The 25,754-nt window shown below is 39.6% G+C and overlaps 1 protein-coding gene across 5 annotated transcripts in view; it reads left to right on the forward strand.

Moving 5' to 3' along the window:
- The window catches only part of LOC126252945 (uncharacterized), an 89,485-nt gene that overhangs the window by 41,883 nt on the left and 21,848 nt on the right, over positions 1-25,754 (forward strand). For all 5 annotated transcript variants that reach the window (XM_049953957.1, XM_049953955.1, XM_049953954.1 and 2 more), the window contains exons 3-4: positions 22,462-22,642; positions 22,727-22,843. In XM_049953957.1, the coding sequence (XP_049809914.1) occupies positions 22,462-22,642; positions 22,727-22,843 (298 nt within the window). The remainder of the gene's footprint in view (positions 1-22,461; positions 22,643-22,726; positions 22,844-25,754) is intronic.

A 25,754-nucleotide genomic window follows, 5' to 3' on the forward strand; every position in this document is an offset into this window, starting at 1 on the left:
AGTGAAGCTCTTTTATTAAATCTGAAGTTGCAATATGAAAGTAATGCCGAATGATTTTTGGCTTTGTATCTTAACCTAAGTAGTTGCTAAAACTTTACTAAGTCTCAGTAACACTCTTAGTAACTCTTTGGACTTCCTAGAAACTGGTAACATTAATAGAAAAGCACAGATCCTTCAGTCCTTTACCAAAAAGAGGTCCTACCTCCCAGCTGTAAACTAACTATGAGTTCCCTTCAGAACTGTACCTTGTGTTATACAGACAGCGTCTCTCTGTTTTCCACCTCTCCAAGTAGAACTTCCAGGCTCTTCCTTTGGGCAGCATAGCCTCTGCTTCGTTAATGTCTCTTGTCGTGCTCCATATGTTCCAATCCCCCCTTGGGCAGTCAGCCCCAGCCGAACACTCACTGACTCACTGATTGGCATCACTTAGTTCCAATAACATCAACATAGAGGAATTATGGGCAAAGTTTAAGCAGATTGTAAATCATGGTCTGGAGAATAATGGGCCTAGTAAGGAATTTTTCATGCAGGAGAATCATAAAACCATACTGTCATTTGACCATCACACAGACTCCCATATGGATGATGTAGTAATAAGCATAACTGAGAGAGTTGAAAACAAATAAGCCACCAGGTTTGCATGGGATCACAATTTGGTTTTACAAAGAGTCTTTTTCTTGGTGCCATACACCAGTAGTGCGTCGGTTGCTCACAGGTGGTGTCCTTTGCTTCTTGAACCAGCTCTTCAGAGTTGTTGATGCCAGTTCTTGTCTTGATATCCTGTGACCATGATTGCTTCCTTCTACCTAGCGGGTCCTTTCCTTCTATTCTGCCTTCTATAATTAATTGCAGAAGTTCATATTTATTCCCTCTCATAATGTACCCCAGGTACGATGTCTTTCTTCTTTCAATTGCCCTCATTAGTTCTCTCTCCACCCCGGCTCTACGCAGCATTTCAGCATTGCTCACTTTCTCAATCAATGGTATTTTTAGTAATCAGCGCAAGAGCCACATTTCTATTGCTTCTAATCTCTTTACAGAAGACGCTTTAATTGACCAAGTTTCCACTCCATAGAGTAGCATGGGGATAACATAGCATTGTACCACCCTTATTCTCAGATGGAGTGGCATATCTGTGTATACCAGCACATTTCGTAGCCTACGGAATGTTTCTTTGGCAATCCCACAGTGATTCAAAGAGTACTCTATGAAATTGGCTCCTTACTCAGCTTGTAATTGTTGAAAATCTCTTGCCCAGTACAAAGTTCCAAGCAACTGGAAAAAAGTGAAGCTGATTCCTGTATAAAAAGAAGGGTAAAAGTATGGACCTACAAAATTACAGACCAATATTCCTAACACTGGTTTGTTGCCAAATTCTTGAACATATTCCGAGTTCAAATATCATAAATTTCCTTGAGATTGAAAAGCTGATGTCCATAAATCAGCACAGTTTTAGAAAGCATCACTCATGTGAAACTCAGCTTGCCCTTTTCTCACATGATATACTGCAAACTATGGATGAAGGGCAAAAGGCAGATTCCATGCTTCCAGATTTCCAAAAAGTGTTTGACACAGTGTCCCGCTGCAGACTCTTAACAGAAGTATGAGCTTATGGAATAGGTTCACAGATATGTGAGTGGCTCGAAGACTTCTTAAGTCTTCGGCCAAGGATGTTGTCCGAACACAAAGTGTTCATCAGCCACAAGGGTATCATCAGGAGTGCCCCAGGGAAGTGTGATAGGGCTGCTGCTGTTTTCTTTATATGTAAATGATTTGGCAGACAGGGTGGGCAGCACTCTGGAGTTGTTTACTGATGATGCTGTGGTGTACAGTAACGTGTTGAAGTTGAGTGACTGTAGGAGGATACATGATAACTTAGACAAAATTTCTGGTTGGTGTGATGAATGGGTCTGACTCTCACCACCCTCTTGTAGCTGAAAGTTGATTTATTATTCTTTGAAGTAAGTTACTATTTTTGGCAGCTGGTCACATTTTCACTGCACTTGCCACACTGAGATAGTGACACATTGCTGTGAGAGATAGCAAAGATTCAGTTTAAATAATCAGCTTTGTTATTAACACTCTTATTTTATTCCTCTTGTTTGTAGTAAGTTGAAAACTTGTTAGTCATTCTTACATTTGGTATACTTTTTATGACTGTCTTAGAGGATGATTCATTTGGTATTATGATACAAAATCATGTGAACACTGGTGGACTTTCTGGTGAATACTGCATATATTTTCAGTCATTTCACTTCACAGTACAAGTCAATGTAACACACACAACTTGTACTCAATCCTCGCACTTCAAACTCGTACAACCAACTGAGCAAAAAACTGAGATTTACCTCTAACAATATGTAGCAAAGAAGTTACTGTCATATATAGCTCTGTTTATGCCAAATCATCTTTGGGACATACATTTCATTAACAAAATACTAATAATTGTTCACCTTTTTAGAGAAGTCCATAATCATCATTGTAATTACATTACATCTTTATGTAAGATGAGATTCAAACATTTTCACATGGCTATGTAGTAGTGGATTTCTGTTTTTGTTTTACTTCAATGATGTGGAATCATTCATTTCATATGATCCAAGATTGGTTAGTACATTTATCTCTCTATACTCAGTTTTATTACAACTGTCCCCCAAATATTTTGAAAGCATAAAATGCAAGAAAAATTTTGATACACAATAAAACTGGTTATGCCAACAAGTTTTGGAGTATAACAAATCAATATTCATTGGTTCTTCATTACATGATATACAACATTTTGGTGACCTTAGCATCGTTACTTCATTCAAAGGAGGTTAAGAGCAAAATTTTGCTTTATAGAGTTCTTTTCTCACAAATTTTCAAAATAGTTTCAAAGTCTGACCTTTTACTTATTCTACAGCTCTCAAATTATTACCAAATACTGTATAACATATATGGGGTAATCAAAAGATGGTACACAGAATAGTGATTTTATTGTATTGGTATGACAGTAGAACTTGTATTTCATGAAAATGTCAGTGAGCACTGTGATAACCCAAAAATACTGTGATCAACAAATGTCTGTTAGTAACACTACACAAAAACATTTTCTTTTTAGTCCTTTATATACTAACATTTATAACTCTGTCTTCAATAAGTGAAATATCATTGATTGGTAATGCCCTATAACCAAAAGCAAACATCTTGGTCCATATAGAGCTATTTGAAATTGTTATTTGAAGTGCTTTAAAGAAACTATAGCAAGATACTTAAATCACAGAACCAAATTAATGTACTTTGTTAGAACTTATTCCTTTTGCTTATAACACCAATGAAACATTTTTGTAACAATATTTTACGATGTCTTACTTCCAAATTCAACTTTCATACAGAATGTTGAACTGTCAGCATATAAAAATATGCTACAACAAAAATTTATTTTTTGTCTTACTTTGCGAGATTTTTTTTTTCCTTTCATGACATGGCACCTATTCTGTTGGAACACCTCATCCCCAGAAGTTATGGTGACATAAAATAGGACAGACCCTGGACAGAAAAGAGTAAAAAAAAAAAAAAAAAAAAGTGAAGAGTACAGTGGAAAAAGAAGCCAGATAGAAAAGAGTTAGAATAGAGTGCATCAGGAATTAATAATGGATACATGTAGCTAGGAAAGGCACCACTCGCCAAGTGGTGTGCCTACCAAAGTCAGCAGACCCCCTACATATTCCATGTGCTAGATTATCAGTTTCATTACTCACTTTGTCCTTTAGTTTCTGATTGTTACAAACATTTTGAATTCATTAGTTTTCATGTCACATAATAGATTATACAATAACATATGAAAAAATTGTCTTTCAACTCTCTCAGATTATGTTACAGGATGAGACAGTTAGCTCATTCTTACATGTTTTCTTGAAAACCGAATTATTTAGTTATATAAAAAATATTAGCCAAATTTATGTCAAAAATGTCAACTACAGTGAAATTTACTTTAAAGTGATGTTCATTAACTACTTGTCACTGTGATATTCAAAATTCTTCTATTATGTCTACATAAAGTACACTGATTCAGTGGGGCAATATGAGAGTTCAAAACATGTACAAAATAATATTAAACAAAAAAATATCTATCATAGTAAACACAAGTGAATTATAATTAGTACAAGAAATTGCAGTTATTTTGTGAGAAATGGTGTGGTGATATCCACACACCTTCCCAAACTAGTACACAAGAAATGTCCAAGTTTCACCGGATGACAAATAATTCTAGACAGCAAAAAGAAATGCTCTAATGATCATTTTTGAGATTCCAGAGCATTTTTTTACTAAAATTAACGTGGAAATAGCACAAGTACTAATTTGTTATATACCGCCCCTCGTGGTCTCGCGGTAGCGTTCTCGCTTCCTGAGCATAGGGTCCCAGGTTCGATTCCCGGCGGGGTCAGGGATTTTTCCTGCCTTGAGATGACTGGGTGTTGTTGTGTCGTCTTCATCATCATCATTCATCCCCATTACGGTCGGAGGAAGGCAACGGCAAACCACCTCCATTAGGACCTTGCCTAGTAAGTCGGTGCGGGTCTCCCGCATCGTTCCCCTACGCTCTGTAAAGAAGCATGGGACTTCATTTCATTTTTCATTTTTCACCATAAAGAAAGTCCTATTAAGAAATGAATAAATGCTTAGGAATTGATTGAGACTTGTACTGAAAGCTTCAAATTTTCAAATGATTAGTTAGTTAAAATATTACTCTAAATATTGACAAATAACACTGCAAAGAAAAGCTAATTACTGCTTATGAAAGAACATAATAAAATACAAATCATGATTTATTTAGAACCAGTAGAAAAGCAACACAGTGCAAGCAAAAATAATAAGTTACCACACTTAAATTGTTTGCACAAAAATATATGAAAAATTGTAACCACATAGTTCATTACATGTGGTAGCAAATATTTTGTTTGTGCAACATCCCAGTAAGTATCCTTCTCATTAGTTATCTTAACTTTTTTGTTTTTGTGGCTTCAGTGAGGTAACATTTCTTAGCGGAAGAAGCGTTTTAGATTTAGGATAAATCAACCAGTAGGCATTGGGGCGCAGGTTCTCAATGACCTCAAATCAACCAATGTAGGTATCGAAAAACTTTTTTGATTCAGATGTTGACATTTTAGATTTCTAATGTGATTTAACTATAACATAGTCTCTAATGTTTAACTGTGATTTTTGACCTTATTATCATGTCTTGTCTTTCATATCTCTCCCTGCTTTTTCGTGGTTTCTCTCACAACTGCTTCACATTCTTGAGCAGATATGACAGTACATGGTGGATAATCTAGTAATTCAGAGATAAGATCTACTGGTTTATTGTGAAACATAACTTGAAAAGGTGAAAGTCCTGTGGAACTGTGTTGCAAATTATTCATTACATCTTCAAAATCACTGATGTATTATACCATGTATGGTGTTTATGGCTACAATATGTGCAATATAGATGATTAATTTCATGCCTCTATCTCTCTGCTGGATTTGATGACGGACTATAAACTGAAATTAAAATGCATCTAATACCAGATTTTTCTATGAAGGACTTCCATCATTTTGATACAAACTGTTGTCCATTGTTTGACAAGATTACTTTAGGTTTTCCTGCATTTTTGAAGTAGTCTTTTTCGCTTTTAGCAAAAATCTTCTTACTTGTAGCTTTTTTGACATGATATAATTTTGTATATTTGGAGAAAACATCATCAAAAACAAAAATATAACAATAACCATTTTTGCTATGTTCCATAGTTGCACCTGTAATTCATACTACAATCACAGGTAATTCTATGTAGTCTTGGTTATGTTATGTAGTCCTGGTTATATCTTATTTTTTTACTTAAGGATTGAAACACTCCTGAAATTTGGCTGCCTGTGTCAACAAGACACCTGCCTTCCCATGATCCTATTCTGATCTTAATGAATGGACAATGAACATTATTACATTTATCGTCTGAACATCCTCATATGACAGGTCAACTTGTATCTCTTCAAAACTAAAACCTCCAAAATCATTGTTGTTCTTACATTTTTCATTGCCTTGGCACACTTTCATTAAATTAAAGCAGACATTGTTATCACTGTCACTGAGAATTTTATCAGTCCATATACACTTACCTGTTTCACTTAGATCAGCACTGTAGTACTTGTCTTTAAGCTGTTTTACAACAATATATTTAATTTTATGCCACCAATCAGGATATAAAGTTAAACATAGATTTTTTTATCAAGATTCTAAAGCTTTCATCTTTCTCAATAGCATCACCATTTAACCACACATTATATAAAAAATTTCATTCTCATTCATAACTTTAAGCAGCTTACTGTCACTGTCATACCTGGTAACTGAATTAATATGATCATCTGTACATGCCTCCTTACTAGTAAATAAATAAATAATCAGGAGTTTTGTTGACTGTGATACTGTCATTAACATCCCTTAATCCCTTAACAGTGTCCTTGGGTGCCTCTACAGCATAGTAGCCACTACTACACATTTCATTACTAATACCTAATGCCTCCAACTCTTCCTTAAAACAAACAATGTAATTTTCTTCTTCATTACTATACTCATCATCACTTACCTTCAATTGATTATATTCAATAATACCACAAACAACTTCAATATCACCACGCAAATTACCAGCATCACAATCCCCTACTTCATTGCTGTTAAAATACCCATTATCACTTAATTTGCTATTCATTAATACAATATTCACTTTTTTCTTCTCTGGTTCCTGTATTAGTTTCTGGATTCCAAAATCCTTACAAAAATCACTAGCTTCAGCATTTAACAAATGACCAGTCTCTAACTAGTTATAGAATTTGAATAAATCAATTTCTTCTGTATCCTCCTTTCCAGTTTCTGTATGCTCACTGACCTTATTTTCATATTTTACCTTACCTAGTGAACAAACTTCTTTCTCAACAGATATCATATTAACAGGATAGTACACACCTTTAAGATAACTACTGATCTCTTCACTAGGATGTTTTTCTTCTGAAGTACTACACCACGCTGTTTCCTTGTTTTGTTGTTATCATCTATATTCCAATTTCTGTTCCAACTATTGCCATGTTGCTCTCAACAATACAGATTTTTACCATTTACTCTATTACATTCCTTCTGATGATAATTGTTACCATTGTGATTATTATGTTTCCCTCCTGTTGTGAATATTACTGTGCGAATTTAGGTTACTACCTCTTTCAAAATGTGTGTGTGTCTGTTGTAATTGTATTTCCCTGTTTTTGTTTCCCAAATCACTTTCTAATTTGTCTACATATTTCAAAAACTTGTCTGTTGTGTCATTTGGCCCATAGACTAGATCCAACTGTACCTAAGCTGATAACCTCATTCTTAAAGCATTAGTCTGGGTTAGTTCATCAAAAGGTTTGCTCAAATGAGCTAATTTTTTTAGTTGATTTTTGCAAATGTTTGATACTAATACGTCCTTCCATATAATTTTGTCCATTGAGCAATTCACTTTTTATTCTGATTTGTTCAGTCTCTGACCAAAATTCATCTAAAAATCCTTTCTCAAAATCTGCATAGGTTGTGTCATCATTTATATACTGATTAGCCCATCTTAATGCTTCACCTCCAGAAACTTCTTTAAAAAAACTTGACTTTCATAATATCAGTCTTATTAGACACAAAATTCTCTCTGCAAAGCAGCAGAAAATCTGCAGGATGTAAACTATCTTTACCAGAAAAGTTTTTCACTGGAATGTTGCAGAACATGGTACCAATATCGTTAACAAGATTTCTATTAACTACATCATTAGACAATTCTTCAGCTTTTTTACACAAAACAGAAACACTATTTTCTAGAGTAATGGTTTTGTTGTAACTTAATTTCACATTTTTTTCCAATTTGCTGTCTACTGTCGTCACCTGTCCAACAAAATAGCTTTCAGCAAGTGCCAGTTTGGTGTTAACATTAGTTTCCAAATTCAAAATTCAACTATTTACATTTTTGTCTGCTGAACTTATTTCCTCATGCTCTTTTTCAAAAGCAGCTTTTTTTCCTAACTTAAGTGATCTCATCTTTGATATTTTTGACTTCTGTGTTAAATTAAGTTCAATTACTTTCATTTTATATTCCACAGTGTCTACTCGGCCTTCTAACCTCTCAATTTTTCGATTGATATTGTTTAGTTGAGCTGAATTTTTACCAATACAGTTAAATAATGCTCCTATTGAATGACCAATTTCTGTGAACTAATTCCCATTATCATGGCTCACTTTGATTAACAATGACAGCATGGTACTTATGTCATTATATTCATCTCATTTTAATTCATCAGTTTGTTTTTGTTGTTTTACAAGTTTACCACAAAAGTTTTCCTGTTCTTGTTTCACTACACTACATTACACTACTTAAGTCTCCCATGTCTGTATTATCCCCACTGTTCCAAATTCTTCAGTGACTGTCATTGTTAATAATTGTACAATGAAACACTTCACCAAAAAGAAAAAAATAAAGAAAATATTTCCAGTACTTAACTTCGGTGTTTCAGGTCGACGTTGTTAATTACTCACATCACTTTTTATTTTTCATCCTTTTCATCTTCTTGTTTACAAACTCATTTTTGCTACTGTTGCTGCTGTTTTGTAGCTGTGGTTCATATCTGGCTGATTCTTCACATAAAATTTTCACAATTTTTTTTTAATCTGCAACAAGAAAAATAGTCCAACACAGTATTCACAGTTCACTTTCAAAAAATCCCGAATGACGCCACCATATTCTGACGATCACCACCCTCCTGTAGCCAAAATTTGATTTATTAATTTTTGAAGTAAGTTACTAATTTGGGTGGCTGGTCACATTTTCACAGACTTGCCACACTGAGACAGTGACACAAAATCATTTGTGGGACATACATTTCATTAAAAAAATACAAATAATTGTTTATCTTTTTTGGGAAGTTCATAATTATCATTGTAATTACATCAAGTGTTTATGTAAGTTAACATTTAAAAATGTTCGCATAGCTATGTAGTAGTGGATATTTCTGTTTTTCTTTCTTTCTTTCTTTTTTTTTTTTTTTTTTTTTTTTTTACTTCAATATGGAATCATTCGTTTCATAAGGTCCAAAAAGATCAGTTAGTACATTTATCTCACCATAACCAGTTTTATTACAGGAGCTAGCTCTAGATGTAAAAAATGTGTTAATACAGATAAGTAGAAGAAAAAACCCATAATGTTTAGATACAGCATTTGCAGTGTCCTGCTTGATACAGTCACAACTTTTAAATCTGTGGGGATAATGTTGTGAAGCGATATGAAATGGAATGAGTATGTGAGGATTGTGATAGGGAAGGCAAACGGTTAACTTTGATGTATCGGGAGAATTTTAGGAAAGTGTGGATCATTTGTAAAGGAGACCTATTATTGAGTACTGCTTAAGTGTTTGGGATCAGCAACAGGTCAGATTAAAGGAAGAGATTGGAGCAAGTCAGCTGTTAATAGATTTGTTACTAGTAGTTTCAGGAGGATGATGGTTCAATCCCGCATCCGGCCATCCTGATTTAGGTTTTCCGTGATTTCCCTAAAATCGCTCCAGGCAAATGCTGGGATGGTTCCTTTCAAAGGGCGCAGCCAACTTCCTTCCCCGTCCTTCCCTAATCCGATGAGACCGATGACCTCACTGTCTGGTCTCCTTCCCCAAAACAACCAACCAACTAATAGATTCAGACAATGTGCAAGTGTTACAGAATTGCTTCGGGAACTCAAATGGGAATCCCTGGAGGGAAGGTGATATTCTTCTCGAGGAATGCTATGGAGGAAATTTAGAGAACTGAAATTTGAAGCTGACTGCAGAATAATTCTGCTGCCACTAACATGCACTGCACATGAGAACCACGAAGATAAGATACGAGAAAGTAGGGCTCATATAGAGGCAGGTAGGTTGTCATTTTTCCTTCACTCTGTTTTCGAGTGGAACAGGCAAGTAAATGACTAATAGTGGTACAGGGTACCCTCCGCCATGCAACATCAGTGGCCTGTGGAGTATCTATGTAGATGTAGATATAGATGTAGACCCAACTCCCTTCCAGCTCGTGTATCCCAATACTCATTCTTGACCCCTTTCTCCCTTTGGTGGTTGTCTTATAAACATCCATAGAAGCATGCTTACATTGGTTACTCAGCTCCCTACTACATTGAAACCTTGCTTGCTCCTGCCAGGTGAATATACCAGTATAGCTGTTTTCTGATGAGTGAAACTGTTATGTTTAACAGTAAATTAACACCTTGCATCTGCCAACCTACATCCATTGTACGTTTGCAAATAGCCTTGGAGTTCCTGGAGCCACGATGGTTCCAGAACAAGCCTTGGTGTTGTATAGGCTTCAGAGCTAACATATATGAGAGTGGATTAACCTTGATGTGTCTTGCACTCCTGTGGGGCTTGTACCCAAGGGTTAAGTAAGCTGCCTTCTGGCTCCCCAGGGATGCAGCAAAATATGCACCACTCCCAGTCTTAACCAGAGACCATTATCTAGGGAGATATTCTCTTTGTGACACTAATTTGACATGGCAGTGTCCGCAGCTCGTGGTCTAGCGGCTAGCATTGCTGCCTCTGGATCTCGGCATCCCGCGTTCAATTCCCAGCTGGGTTGGCGATTTTCTCTGCCTGGGGACTGGGTGTTTATGTTGTCCTCATCGTTTTATCATTATCGTCATCACTCGTGATAGTGGCTAGGTTGGATTGTGTAAAAAAAATTGGACTGTGTAAAAATTGGGACCACGCAGTTGAATGACCCACAAACCAAATATAATTGACGTGGAAGAAAGATGATTCTCCTGCAAACTTCAAAATTTGAAGCAAAAGACCTTTATCTTTAGGACTATTCTTAAATATAGTTACAGGATGTATGTATAGCCTCCTTGGTTGCACAAAATTATTGTCAAATTGACCATGGTTTCGACTGCACTAAGGCAGTCTTCATCAGAATAAAAATTACATAGGATTACATGTTATCACGCCATGTGTGAAAAATATCTGAGTAAAAGTGCTCTAGTCACACATGGTGTGATTACATGTAATCCTATGTAATTTTTATTCTGATGGAGACTGCTGTTGTGCAGTCAAAACCACAATAATTTTGTGCAGCTGATTTGGCTATACACATATCCTGTAACTAAATAACGTACAGTTGCTGGATCTTAGCCAACAAAAATGTTTTTATTCTTAAAGAATTCGTAATTATATTCAGAAGCATTTGCTGCCCTCTGCTTCTTGATGAGAGTTTGTTCATACACTGATTCAGTGAGCTCCTATGTACTAACTAACTGAAATGCAATTCAAATTAATTTTTGCTGAACATTTTATGTTGATTTTCGTAGAGAAAATGCACTCTTACCAAAAGTAGTGTTAATGTCAAACATATGTGTCTATTTTGTGAAGCATAATACTGTAACTGAACATTGGAGAACTAATAATATTCCACTATAAGTTAGTTATTATAAATATCCCCAGTACTATAATTAATTTATACATTAACATTGTTAAGATATTATTTATAATACAGGTCCTGCATCTGACTAGTTAGTGGTTCTTTAGTCCAAGTTAGATCACTTTTGAAGGTATTGTTAAAAATTACATTCATTAAAATGAAATCATGATTGGACATTTTGAGTACATTATTACTTTATACTCACATTTGTCCTATTCACAAAAACCCAGGGTGTCGCAAGCTGCAGCAAGCAGATACTGGAACGCATTGTTGACAAGAATAAACAGATGAGATAAGTAAAATTTTTAACTTTGTGTCATTCTGCTACTGCATGAACTTAATTTTGTGATATGCTTCGTTTCCTTTTTTTTTTAAGTTAAACATGCACAAAGCACAAATAAAAGTAATATTTTGCACTGTACTTGTGGTACTGGGATAGTTACAGCACTTAACATAGCAGTAAGGTTAATTGTTCCCATAAACTTTATGTTGTCTTCTTTTGCGTATTCATAGTATTGCTTCTGCTGCAAGGCACTCTTAGTTTGGGTGTAGTTTCATGAGTGGTAAAAAATCGAAGTTATTTCACACTAATTCAAATTTTGCAAGCAGTAGTTGTTGTAACAGTGTAGGCAGTTACTTTACTCCAGCAGGCCATGTTTCCTACAAAAACTTGAAACAATTTCTGGTGATGCCATGCAACATGTTCAGTGACACTCGGTAACTAGCTGGCATTAAATGGTCATCAGCCTCACTAAAAACCATGTGAGACAAGAAAAATAAATTATGGTTTGTCCTTATCTGCTTGTTATTAAAACAGTCACCTCAGTTCATACATTGGGCATACTGATAAGCTTTAAAGATTGGGGAGTGAAAGGGATGTTGACAAAAAACAAAATACATAAACATTTATCATCAAAATTTCTACATACTCCATTTTAGGAAACCCATTTCCACAACTGAAATTTCTTCCAACAGTCAGATTCTGGTGATACTTGCAGTTCGCAGTAAAATATACAACTTTTTGTCTTAACATCCTTGTGCCCCAGTGATGTCACATGATATCTTAATCACACTTACCACTCCTCTGCCTGATTACACCACTCACCACAATATCACTCCTGACTGCAAGGTCTCACCTTGATTCAGAGATTTCTTGTATGCTGAAAAATTCCATTCATAACTCTTTTCCTGTGTCCACCCAGAATTTGTTTGTAATGCTTAGACAACATTGATGTTACACTGATCTGCCAGAACACTATGACCATCTACCTAATAGCTGGTGTGTCATGGATAACAGTGGCAACACGTTGTGGCATGGAAGCAGAGGCCTTGGTTGTTCACTGGAGGGAGTTTGCTACATACCTGCACACACAGGTCACCTAATTCTTGCAACTTCTGGGGAGGGGATAACAGTGGCAATGCAGTGTGGCATGGAAGCAGAGGCCTTGGTTGGTGGCTAGAGGGAGTTGGCACCACATCTGAACACACAGGTCACCTAATTCTCGCAAATTCTGGGGAGAGTGCAAAGAGCTCTGATGCTATATGTTCAGTCACATCACAGATGTATCCGATTGGGTTCAGTTCTGGCAAGTTGGGTGGCTAGCACATTAATTAGAACTTGCCGCTGTGTTCCTCAAATCACTCCATCACACTCCTGGCCTTGTGACATGTTGCGTTATCTTGTTGAAAAATGCCACTGCTGTAGGGAAACATGATTGTCATGAAGGGGTGTACGTGGTCTACATCCAGTGTATGGTACTCCTTGGCCTTCATGGTGCCTTGCATGAGCTCTACTGGACCCATGGATGCCAACCTGAATGTTTTCCAGTGTATAATGAAGCTGCCACCTGCTTGTCTTCGTCCTGCAGTACAGGTGTTGAGGAGCTGTTCACTTGGAAGATGATGGATTCACACCCTCCCATCATCCTGATGAAGAAAATATCAGGATTCATCAGACCATGTAATGCTCTGCGACTGCGCTAAAGTCCAGTGCTGATGGTCACGTGTCTATTTCAGTCATATTTGCCGATGTTGTGGTGTTAACATTGGCATGTGCAAGGATCGTCAGCTGTGAGGGCCCATTGTTAGGAGTGTTCAGTGCACTGTGTCTTTAGATACACTTGTAGTCTGCCCAGCATAATACTCTGATGTTAGTTCTGTCACAGTTCACTGCCTGTCTTCTTTTACCAGTCTGCACCGCCTATGATGTCTGACTTCTGTAATGAGGGGTGGCTGCCCAACCCGCAACGTCTGGACATGGTTTCACCTTGGTTTTGCCATGTGTTGAAGACACTCACTAGAGCACTCCTGGAACACTCGACAAGTCATGCAGTTTCCAAAATGTTCATGCCGAGCCTCTGGGCCATCACAATCTGTCCTTAGCCAATCTCAGATAGATTGCTCTCTGTCCCCCACTTGTTGGCTTTGGGTCATTGGTACTAGTCTCAGCTGGTGGTCAACCTGGTCCTGACTACTTTTTTTCCCCCCAGATGACAGAATTTTTTAGAATTTGCTTGTTTCATCTGAATGATAACTCTGCTTTCCGTTTGAAGTTACACCGGGTAATAGAAACTCAACCCACTATTACATGATGTTTATCCCTGGTGTATACACTCCGAGACAACTGGGAAATCCGGGAGAAACCCGGGAATTTTTTTATCAGGGAGAAAACTGGGAAAAATCTCACCCCTCCTCTCATTCATATTTTGTTGACAACACAGCTTCTCTCAGACATACCCAATTAGTTTTGAAGGTTTTTAATTTGCTGAAACTATGCTAATAAACTGCTGCTGTTGATGATATTGTCATAAATATCCTCAAAAATATTATAAAACTTGCTACTCATGATACAGAAGAAGCATTGAATTGCAAATAGACACAATGAAAAGACTGCCAAATGTTGAGCTTTTGGACAAAAGGAGTCATCCTTTGGAAATAGAAACACACACACACACACACACACACACACACGGCTACTGCCTCTAACCATTGTGACCCAATAAGAATCTCTTACCCATAACTGGAAAAAAACAAGCTTTTTCAACTGGATCTTAAAAGCAGTGATTCTGCTAACTAGGTCCACTATATCAATGTATGATATATTTTGCATGAAAATTAGCAGGAAATTTTTCAACAGAAGATACAGATTTTTCAGTTAAGGCATTTCCTTACAGGTTATTTGTGTGAGATGGAGTGGTACGATACTGTATATGTGAGATCTGTTTTCCATTTCTCTTATTATTCCATTGTATACTGCCAAGTACTTTAATTCAAAACAGTTTCTCTGCACAGATCTTGTATGTCTCGCATTCAGTTATCTTTACAGTCACCCTCTTCATCTTCAAGGGAAAAGCTTCTTTTCCGCAGCAGAAGATAACTACACCATGTGTTACTTGCCTTTTTTGCTTGATTCCTTAATTGTCTCCCTTTAACTGCAAAACTGCTTTGGATGGATATAGAATAACAAAGTTTTTTTTCTGTGTATTCATGCACTTCATCTTCACATGTCTGTTTAACATTATTTTCTAAATCAGGTAGCAAACTCAGAGCTACAGCAAGAACAGAAATCTTTCCTTGCAGTGACTGGTTTGTACAGTGCAATTTTATTAATACTTGGGAGTAGCAAATGTGCTGGATGGAGACGCAAGTAAATTTACTTGCCTTTTTTGCTTGATTCGTTAATTGTCTCATTTGGCTAGAGTCCTCAGTCATCAAACAAGGCAAAAATTGGAAGCCAGCAGTCAAATAGCATATTTGCTTCAGCCCCTGCTCACCAACCTTTGAGAGCCTACAATACACTATTGAAGTAGCAGCAGGTACTCCATTGTTGTACATGAGTGTGTTATGTAGGTGGCTTCTGTGGAAAGTAGGCACACTGTTGCCACATAAACTAAACTGTGGTAACAATAGATTAGTTCAGCAGTAGTCATTTCTTTATGATGCTACTTGGATAAAATAACTTTTTAGAAATGACACTGTGAAAACAGCATTTACGTTCAGTTGCAGCCCAAGGGAAAAACTTCTTTTCATCAGCAGAAGATAACTACACCATGTGTTTGGAAACTCACGCATCTCTCTTGGTTAATGCTTCAACTATCTTTCTTTCTTGCCATTTTTTACCAGTTTTGGTGCCCCCTCTGTGTTTGTGTCCTTGACAGGGCCTATCTTTCCACCCTTTTGGTATCATCCTGCTGCTGTGTGCACAGAACTCTGAAACACTTGCAGACCTATAACCATACTTAGTACACATAGGGCCTACTAGCTAGGAATAAATGGCATGGAAATAAGATACCTCAAGCACTGTTTGAGTTGTGAAGTAGGTGACACTAAAAAATAAAAATAAAAAAAGGTGTTAGTTTCAAATCTAAGTTTTTGGTTTTGCTAGTTTGTTGATGATGGCCCTGATGATGTTTCAGCCTTGGGAGTGATAGAAGGGCTGGAAAGAACGGGACTTGTAAAAAATAATGGAAAAGAACTGACATTAATATCAGATCCACTTTTTCTGGGTTTGCTAGACTGATTGTTGACAGATCCTATGATGAATGGAACGTTTCATGTGATATATACTGATGAAAGATTCTTGAGCATTCAGCAGCTTCAAGTGATTAAAAAAGCATGAGCTTTCTGCTGAGTGCCTTTCAGCCACTGTCAAATGGTGAGTATCACATGACTGCTGATGCCACACTACCATCTGTGACGTAACTGGTGCCACTCCAGTACCATATATGGTAATGTTTTCACTGCACACCCACCACATCCACTTCAAATTTCCAATGGCCAGGTCCCAAGCAGTGCTTAATGCAGGCCACCATCTTCATTGAGAGTGTTATCAGAAATTTATATCTCGATGGTTCTTTCGTAACACTATCCCAAAAACCATTTATCAGTTTAAAAATAGATGTCTCAGTGAATGCAATTCAGGATCCTCATGCCAGAGGATGTTCTGCTATCACTGATTTTTCAGAACAGTGTAGGCAGAAACACCTCTCATGTTCTAAACAGCACTGTTCAATAGCTTGCACAGTCTGTCTGACATAAAACTGTCCACACCACACAGAAATTTGTGTATCCTTGTGTTCTGATCCTCACATCATCTTTCACAGGCTTCTTGCATTGTCAAACTTTTTCTGGATGCCTAAAAACTAAATCAGTTTCATGCTTCCTTAAGAGCTGGCTGATCTTTCTTGTTACCGACATCATCCATGACAGCATTAAGTTCACAAAGGAGATAGAGACAGATGATGCCTTGCTATTTCTTCGCATTCTCATCCATTGAAAAACAACTGGGTATCTCAGCCATAGTCCGTACCAGAAACCCACCCCCACAGACCAGTATCTGTTCACTACCAGCCACCAACACCTGTCACATAAACATTGTGAGCTAAAGACCTCGATACATTGAGCAGAAGCTATTTCAGATACTGAAAACGTACTGAAAGGCAGAGCCACTTATGGAAAGTTTGGTATCCATACAAGGTGTGACAGTGCCATGAACCATCTCTATTGGCTCAAATGTATGAAACTATGGTGGCCTGACAACAACCTGGGAGCTAAATTCAGAAGAGGGTACATAACTCAATGTGCGTGTTGATCTCTGAGGGAGCAGAGTGTCTAAACACTGTGTAGAGATCAAATACCGAGGAAAGCACAGCACGAGACCATTGCAAGTGACTGATAACTGAGAACATGAAAACAGAGCACCACGTGGGGCAAACACTTGGTCTTCAGGCATTGAATTCAGCATAGGAACTGCTAGGCCAGGGCTATTGCCACTGGTAGGTAAACACTTGGATCAGTGTCTCTGCCCATGTCACAATTCACCCACTCTCCCTGTGGCACTGTTCTGTACTATTCTACTGTGTTAACCACCTCAGCCCTCTGCATCCATATCAATGTCTGCTGGAAGGGATACGAATTCCCCACCCCACGAACAGGCCATGTCGGGCCGAAAATGGCCCGGTTTGTGCTGTACCTCTGTTGCAATACCAGAGAGGGAAGGTGATTTCTTGGCAGCAGATCGACTGCTGAAGGAGACAACACCAACATCACCTACTCCATCAGAAGGGCAGATGACTGCAGTAGATGGGGTAACGGTTGGTCCACTGTCGTGAGCAAGGTGAAAACTCCACTGCTGTTTAGCAGGGCAAAGAGGGTACTGGTTCAAATTCCATGGGCTCCACAGTGTTAGGCACAGGAACTAGCCCCTCAGTAGCCCTATATCACGGTCAAAGATAGTACGGCAGAGAGTGCAGATGGGGTGGCAGTGGGAACCTCTTCTGGAACAAAGGCACAACTGACCCCATCACCCAGCTGGCTTTCAGACAGTGATGTCGAAGGACCAACAGATTGTAGCCACAACTGATTGGAATAAAGGATCCTGACTGACATCCATCACAAACAGCTACTCAGTTTTGCGGTCCCCCACTACATCTGGCAGCCAACCCTAGTGCCATCTGGAACAATGGAAGCACTGTGAGGAAAACATGATGTACTGCGACGGTCTGGGATGTGCGACTCAGGGTGCAACGAGCCGGATAGCTGGCACCCATGCAAATGTTCCACTGGACTACACCCATTAATCAGTCTTTCCCAGCATGTAGCAAGAAAACTTGACAGCACATCATATCAGAATGAGGAAGACATGGACTTTTTGACTCAGGTCTTGTATGTACACACAAAGCCCTTCACCTCTGAGTTAGATGACAGATGAAATGGAGGGTAGATGTGTTGATACCACATACCGTAGCAAATATAAAAATCTTCAAGCTCCAGCAACATAAATTGCTGAACATTATTAGATACAAGCCTCTCATGGGGGAAAACTGATGCGGTGGCACAACCTGATTTTGTGCATACGCTGCACAAGCCCACACAAGATGTTCAATATCATGATCGACTATTGGCCAGTAGTTGAGACAACATGCAAAAACCTTCATATGAGTCATATCTCAGTGTGACCCATCCAGCAGCTGGAGTATGCAAACCAGAGGGATGACTACTTGATAGATTTGCTCCTCAATGCTGAGTTGATAACAAAGGGAAAAAAATGCCACCACACCAAGTCTTTTCTGAAAAAGTGCACTCTGGTCAGTCCATGTAGACTGCTGAAATGGTTTTCTGGAAAAGCAAGTGTAGCCATGGCAGTCACGATCTCCTGTGACATCAAAGGAAAATCCAACAATGTCTGTTGCAAGGCATTGTCCAAGGTGAAAACGAGAGCCTCCTGTCAGTGAAACTCTGGATCCACTCTTGCTGGCAATCACAATAGAGTATCTGCATTTGTGTACTGGGATGTGAACTGGTATCGAATGTCAGAACAATAATTACTGAGGAAGAACACCTACTACTGTAATCTGTGGGCAACCCTGCCTGGCAGCTTGGAATGAGGGCCAAATAATGAAACCAGCAACTTGGGGTTGGTGATGAGTAGGAACTTTGTCCCATACAAGAAAACATGACACTTTTTAAATATGAAAATAACAGCCAGTGCCTTCTTTCTCACCTGTGAATAATTATATTGTGCCATGAAAAGCACCTTGATGTGTTAGCAGTGGGCTGCTCAGTGCCATACGGGTTCTGATACGACATGACCACAACAATATCATACTGGAATTCATCACAGGCCAGGGTTAAAGGATTACCCAATGTAAAAGAAGCCAAACAGAGAGCAGAGCACAAACACTGATGCGTGGAAAAGCCCATTGACAGTTGGCAGGACAGACAAATTTGACACCCCTTTGGTGAAGCTAGTTAAGAGGAAGGCAGATGTTCATGGCTTGGGGAATGAACTTAGCATAATACAAAATCTTGCTCAAAAAGGAGTAGAGCTTTCTCAGATTCTTGGGCACTGGCAAGTTGACAATGCCTTTGATGTGCTCTCTGTAGGGATGAGGCCACCTTTGCTGAGCACACGACCTAGAAAATGGACCTTTGGGGAAAAATCCTACATTTTTCCAATTCGCATTGAAGGCCATTATCAAGAAGACATTGGAAAACCATCTGCAGATTCTGTAAATACTCCTCTCACAAGGGGTCCATGACCCAGATGTCACTGAGGTAGTTTACACAACAAGGAATGTCCTGAACCAACTGTTCCAAATATTGTTGATGAATTCCAGGCACAGACAAGTAATTAAAGTGACAAAACACATAGGGGTGTCAGGCACCAAGAAACTTCAAAAAAAAAAAAAAAAAAAAAAAAAAAAAAAAAAAAAAAAAAAAAAAAGGTTCAAATGGCTCTGAGCACTATGGGACTTAACATCTGAGGTCATCAGTCCCCTAGAACTTAGGACTACCTAAACCTAACTAACCTAAGGACATCACAAACATCCATGCCCGAGGCAGGATTCGAACTTGCGACTGTAGCAGTCGCGCGGTTCCAGTCTGAAGCGCCTAGAACCGCTCGGCCACACCGGCTGGCCAAGAAATTGCACCCAGCAGTAAGTGATGCACTAGTTGATTCATGAAAAATAATGGCTCCCTGATAACTTCATCACAACCTCTCTGATGTTGCAATTGAAATGAGCCTGCAAGAAATTGTGAGTTGATCATCTATTTAAAATCAACACAAAGGCACAAGGGTGCTCTCATGCTTCTGAATAAGCACCAAAGCGATGGCCCACTGACTTGACAAAATAGGAGAGACAATGCTGAGGTCCTACCAATGCATCACCTCAGCTGTGACATTGCCATGTATGACAAAGGAAATGGGGTGGGGGTGACAAAAGTTAGATATTTCAGACAGCATAAGGGAGATGTGTGCTCGAAATTTGCTCCCAACCCCAATTTATTCTCAAATAACTGGTCATATGATCATAATAAGGAGTCCAAATCTTGGAAGGGGATTACTGAGACACTAAATATACGTTATCAACACACTGGAAGCTGAAAACAGAATAGACGTCTGACCAAAAAATATTCTGCACCAATGGTGAATTAGCCATTAACAACATTAGCTGCCATTCCACATTCTTATAATGTGCAGAAATGGAGAACTGTCCCCTTAAACAAATACACTGTTTACTATAAGACACAATGTGACATTGTGCGTGTTGTAGTGCAGGGCAGCCCATGAGCCAGTATGTATCAAAGTTAATGAGGACCTGTGGCTCACATACTATCACAAACTATTGGCAAATGGCCTGTTTGCAACATACACCCCACATAGCATCTATGTGCAGACAGTCCCACTGAATATACACCAAATTAAAATTGGGACAGGACTGCCTGCTTGCCCACAGAAACAGGTGCGGAAGGGCAGTGATGCTGAGAATCTGGAAAATATTGTGAGGGGGGACTACAATTCTTTGATTTATATGTACCCACTAATCCTGATACAGGGTATTGCTGTGATGTCATTGCACAGAAATCATTCACAGCATCAACAAACACAGTGACTCTATGGAAGGCAAGGCTGCCTGGGGTCCCAGAGGGCTATTTACCATGCGTGTCTATCTTTGACACATGCCAATTGTTGGAAAGTACATCCCTTGCCACTGCCTTAAGTTCATGTCACTCAGCAATCTGAGCAACTTTGGCTAAAAAGGGGGCCTAGTTTGGATCTCTTGGTCAGATGTTAACCGGACGATCACATCCCTAGTGAGTGAGTCTGCATACAGTGTAGCACGTTGGGGACACTCAAACCAACACTTATGTGAGAGACCTGGGCGGTTGGCAATCCATGCTGCATATGAGTACCCGGGACACTTGTGGTGCTGGTTAAACTGTAACAGGCAATTTACGCATGTTTCTGTTGGCTCATCAAAGCTGACAAATGGTGTGAGGGTGGCAGGGCTGGGAGAAGTCTTTTCAATTAGCACCTGGCCTGCAATCAGCGCAGTGTGAGTATGGAGCCATTTCACATTTTGTTTGTTGTTCCTGCTGTAGCTTTTGTTGCTGCTCTTGGAGGCGCAATTGCTCCTTTCGATGTTCCAAAAATGCTGGGTTCATGATGGCCACAGTTTAACACTATGAAAAAAAAAGACCATTACATGTGTAAGAATGTCCAGTGTCAGCACTTTTCTGTTGATACAAGGTGTGATAACCCAATTTAATGTCCAGTGTCAGCACTTTTCTGTTGATACAAGGTGTGATAACCCAATTTAAACCATGTGAGCTGAAGGTGACTTGACAAGAGGCCTGGAGCTGAGCCCTGGAAAAGGGAATGAAACTCAACATGCAAGTCAATCTATAGGGGAGCAGAGTGCCGAAACACCACATAGAGACCAAGCACAGAGGAAAATACAACACATGACCAGCATGAACAACTGATAACTGAGCACATGAAAACAGAGCACTGTATGAGACAAAGACATGATCCATGAGCATTAGAAATGGTTGGCCAAGCCTATTGTCACTGGCAACACCTGGGTCAGTGGCTCTGTGCAAGCCATGCTTTGCGTATGTCATTCATGACAGCATTCTGTACCATTCTCCTGTGATAACCATGCCACCTCATCTGCATCCATCTCAATGTCCACTGGCAGGAATACAAAAGAAAGTATTCAAGAAAAAGAGCCAGAATAACAAACACATTTCAGCAGCTATTTCACTGAAGGCCTGTGAAGAGATGGCCCCCAAGGAGGACACGAAGAAGTTTGTTCAGTAAGTTCTAAAGAAGCATCATAAGGTTGAAGTTGGTGCAGAGGGGCTGCAACGAAAACATTATCATATATGGCATTGGAGTAGACACCAGTGAGGTCACAGTTGGCAGCAGCACTCATGTGAGTCATTACCTGACAATGGCTGGGGGCACTTGACTGGAAGCTTGAGAAAATCTTGTCAGTATATATCATTGTTAAACCATGCCCTCATACTATTGTTTCATATAAGCTACAGTTTCATGGGTTTGATTCTAGCTCACAAATATGTATATTTCAGCTTCTTCATAGTATGTGTAATTCACTGTTGCTCTACTTTTGTCCGACTTGTCTTGGAAAAAGATTCAGCATGCAACGCTGACAAATATGATTGCATAGATTCCAGTTTTTCGGGGGGCAAGTGAATCTTTGGTGGAGAGTCCAGAAAGTAGAGCAGAATTCTATCATGGCTGTGATGGCTTTGGAGATTTTCAATATCCTGATGCCCCAGATCCTGATCATCACATACAGAAAGATCATGCTGTTAGTTTCCTGACCAAAATTACCTCAGAAAGACCAAGTAAGTTTTAGTTTTAATTTATAATTATGAGAAACTTTACTAGTATAGATTGTTTTACTGATTTTAGCTACTTATAATTTTCAGATGAAATCAGTCTTCTTTGTCTTGGACCTCTTACAAACATAGCTCTTGCAATCCATATGGATCCACACTTTTGTACCAATGTTAAGGAAATGGTAATCATGGGTGGCAACATTGCTGGTAAAAAACTAAACATAAATTATAATAACATTTAATGAAAATGTATATTTATATTCGTAGGATGTAGATATGGTTCTTAATTATTTTATTTGTTTACATTTTGTTTGATTAGATTTGAGCACTGTAAAAGCTAATGATCAAAATAAAATGAGATAGGTATACCAAATTAATGGAAAATATTCTTGGAAATTATTGCAATGATAGTTAAGATGCAATGAAGAATTAATGGTTTAAAGAATGCAAAGATCTGTTTACAGTTCAATTTGTTGGTTTATGTTTGTAACGTGTTAATGTTGATATAAGTAAATTATGAAATATCACAGCAGACAATTTCCAAAGGTATTTATATTAAAATTCACCAAAAAATTTAAAAAATGCCTAGTATCCTGTTGAGAGACTGAAGAAATCAGCTTTCTATCATACTTTTCTATTTGTGTACGTAGTGCAGGGTGTTTATAAATGAATGGTACAGTTTTAAAATTAATAATAAATTGATTTATTACTTTATGCAGGTAAATCTTACAGCATACTGTCCAATTTTTTATCCATTAATCACAATCTTCCAATATGTGCACTCTTGGACATGCAACACACATATACACAGTAATCTAATTCTTTCCATACTCAGTGCAGCATATCTTCCATGATGGTCTGCTGTGCACGCATAATCCAATCAAATATTTCCTCGAGGGTCATGTGTGTGGTTATCATGTATGGTTGGTCGGTAATAACACACACTAATTATCGTATATACATTTATTAAACACCGGGTCAGAAAGAAAACACATGGCAGAACACACTGAGGGAAGACATAGAACAAAAGCAGTTCAAATAAATAACAGTCAAAGATGGGATGCTCTGCGCCAGAGACGCCATAGAGGCTCCCCCCTCCCCGGTAATGCCGAGCACGGTGGTTGGAGGCTTCATCACTCAAATTCATAATCTCTGTGCCAGCATGGCGATTGTAGGTGGCATCTGGCGCGAGAAGTATGTGCATCGGAAACTGCGCTGTAAGAGTCCCGTGTGTCCAACAGGTACACAGGCAGTGAGACATCAGTTGAAGGCAGGTTGGCAGCATCGGAGGCAGGTTAGTGGTTGTAGGCGGCAGCCAGCATGAGAAGTATGTGCGTTGGAAACTGTGCTGCAAGAGTCCCGTGTGTCCAACGGCTACACAAGCGGTGACACATCAGTCGAAGGGAGGTCAGCAGCATTGGAGGCAGGTCAACAGTGTCAGGCGATTAACAGACACAGTCTGTGGTTGTCCGTGTAGATGGATTACAACATGTTTGTACCCCTGTGAGGGCCCGAATAAGGTGGCTGCAAGGCCGCTCGCATGGTGTCATCATGCAACATCACAAATTCACATGAAGCAAGGTCCTTTTGGACAAACACAGGCAGGGTGGAGTGAGGGCATGGAAGGGGGATGCGGAGGTGTGCAACATGTGCATGAACCTGTTGAACCAGAGCAGCAAGATCCATGGTATCAGCTGATGGTGAATCCTCCACGAATTCTGTGGGAAGGAGGAGGGGTTCGCCATACAGAATCTTGGTGAGCGATGCGTACAAGTCTTCTGTATGGGCCGAGCGAATGCCCAGCAGGACCCAAAGGAGGGCCTCGGACCGTAAACCACCTTGGCACATAAACGCGGCCTTGAGAGTGCAGTGCCACCATTTGACCAGGCCGTTCACCTGCAGGTGGTAAGCCATGGTGTGGAATTTGGCAACACCGCAGAGTTTGCACAGTCATGCAAAGAGGACAGACTTGAACTGTCATCCCTGATCGGCCATGAGAGACAGGGGACAGCCGAAATGAGCAACCCACACTGAGACAAAAGAACGAGTGATGGTCTCAGTCATGATGTTAATAAGAGGGACCACATTGGTCCAGCAGGTCATGTGGTCAATATCCGATAAGGTGTATCTGTGGAGGGGGCCAATGACGTCAATGTGGACATGCCGAAGGCATCCCTTTGGAATGTCAAACTTGCCTAATGGAGGTTGAGCATGCCTGCTGACCTTGTTGCGCTGGCATGGGACGCACACGCAGGTCCAAGTGTGGCAGTCATGCTTCACGCCGAGCCAGACAAAGCCCTCAGTCACCAGCTACGTTGTTGCTCGCTTTGCAAGGTGAGCCAAGCCATGCAAAGCAGTAAAGACCCTGTGACGAAGGGCAGTAGGAGCCAGGGTGTGGGGAGTGGCCATAAAGGTGCCACAAAGGACAGGGATCATTGACCTGTGTAGGGTACGGGGTTGGACAGAGAGCGATGACTTGTCTGATATTAATTGCTGTATATCATTGTCTTTAGCCTGAAGTCAGGCGAGCTCTTCCAGATTCAGTGGTGCGGTTAGCACGCAGATGCGGGACAGATAGTCTGCCACAACATTCTCTGTGCTGCAGATATAGCACGCATTGGAAGAGCGCTGACAGATGTAGTCCATATGGCAGAAATGCCTCGGCAGAAGGTCCTTAGGCAGGTTACAAATAGCATCCATGAGTGGCATGTGATCTGTGTGGATCGTGAAAGGTCACCCCTCGAGGTCACTACGGAAATATTTAATCGCCTCGTTCACAGCAAAGAGCTCATGGCCGAAAGCTGACCACTTACACTGGCTCTTAGTCAGTTTCTTGGAAAAGAAATGGAGTGCTTGGGTTGAGTCGGCAGTGTACTGTTGTAAAACAGTGCCCAAAACTGAGTCTCTGGCATCAGTAGTGATCGAAACATGGGCCTCAGGGTCAGGGTGGATGAATGTAGTGGCTTTGGCAAGGGCAGTTTTAACGTTAGTAAAGGCACTGAGCATGGGTTTGGTCCAGTCTAACCTCCATTTCTCCATTGTGTTTTTGCTGGAGAGGGTGTCAGTGACGGCCATTTGGACGGAGGCAGCTTGAGGAATATGGCAGTGGTAACAGTTT

This window comes from Schistocerca nitens, chromosome 4, assembly GCF_023898315.1.
Source record: "Schistocerca nitens isolate TAMUIC-IGC-003100 chromosome 4, iqSchNite1.1, whole genome shotgun sequence".
Taxonomy (NCBI): domain Eukaryota; kingdom Metazoa; phylum Arthropoda; class Insecta; order Orthoptera; family Acrididae; genus Schistocerca; species Schistocerca nitens.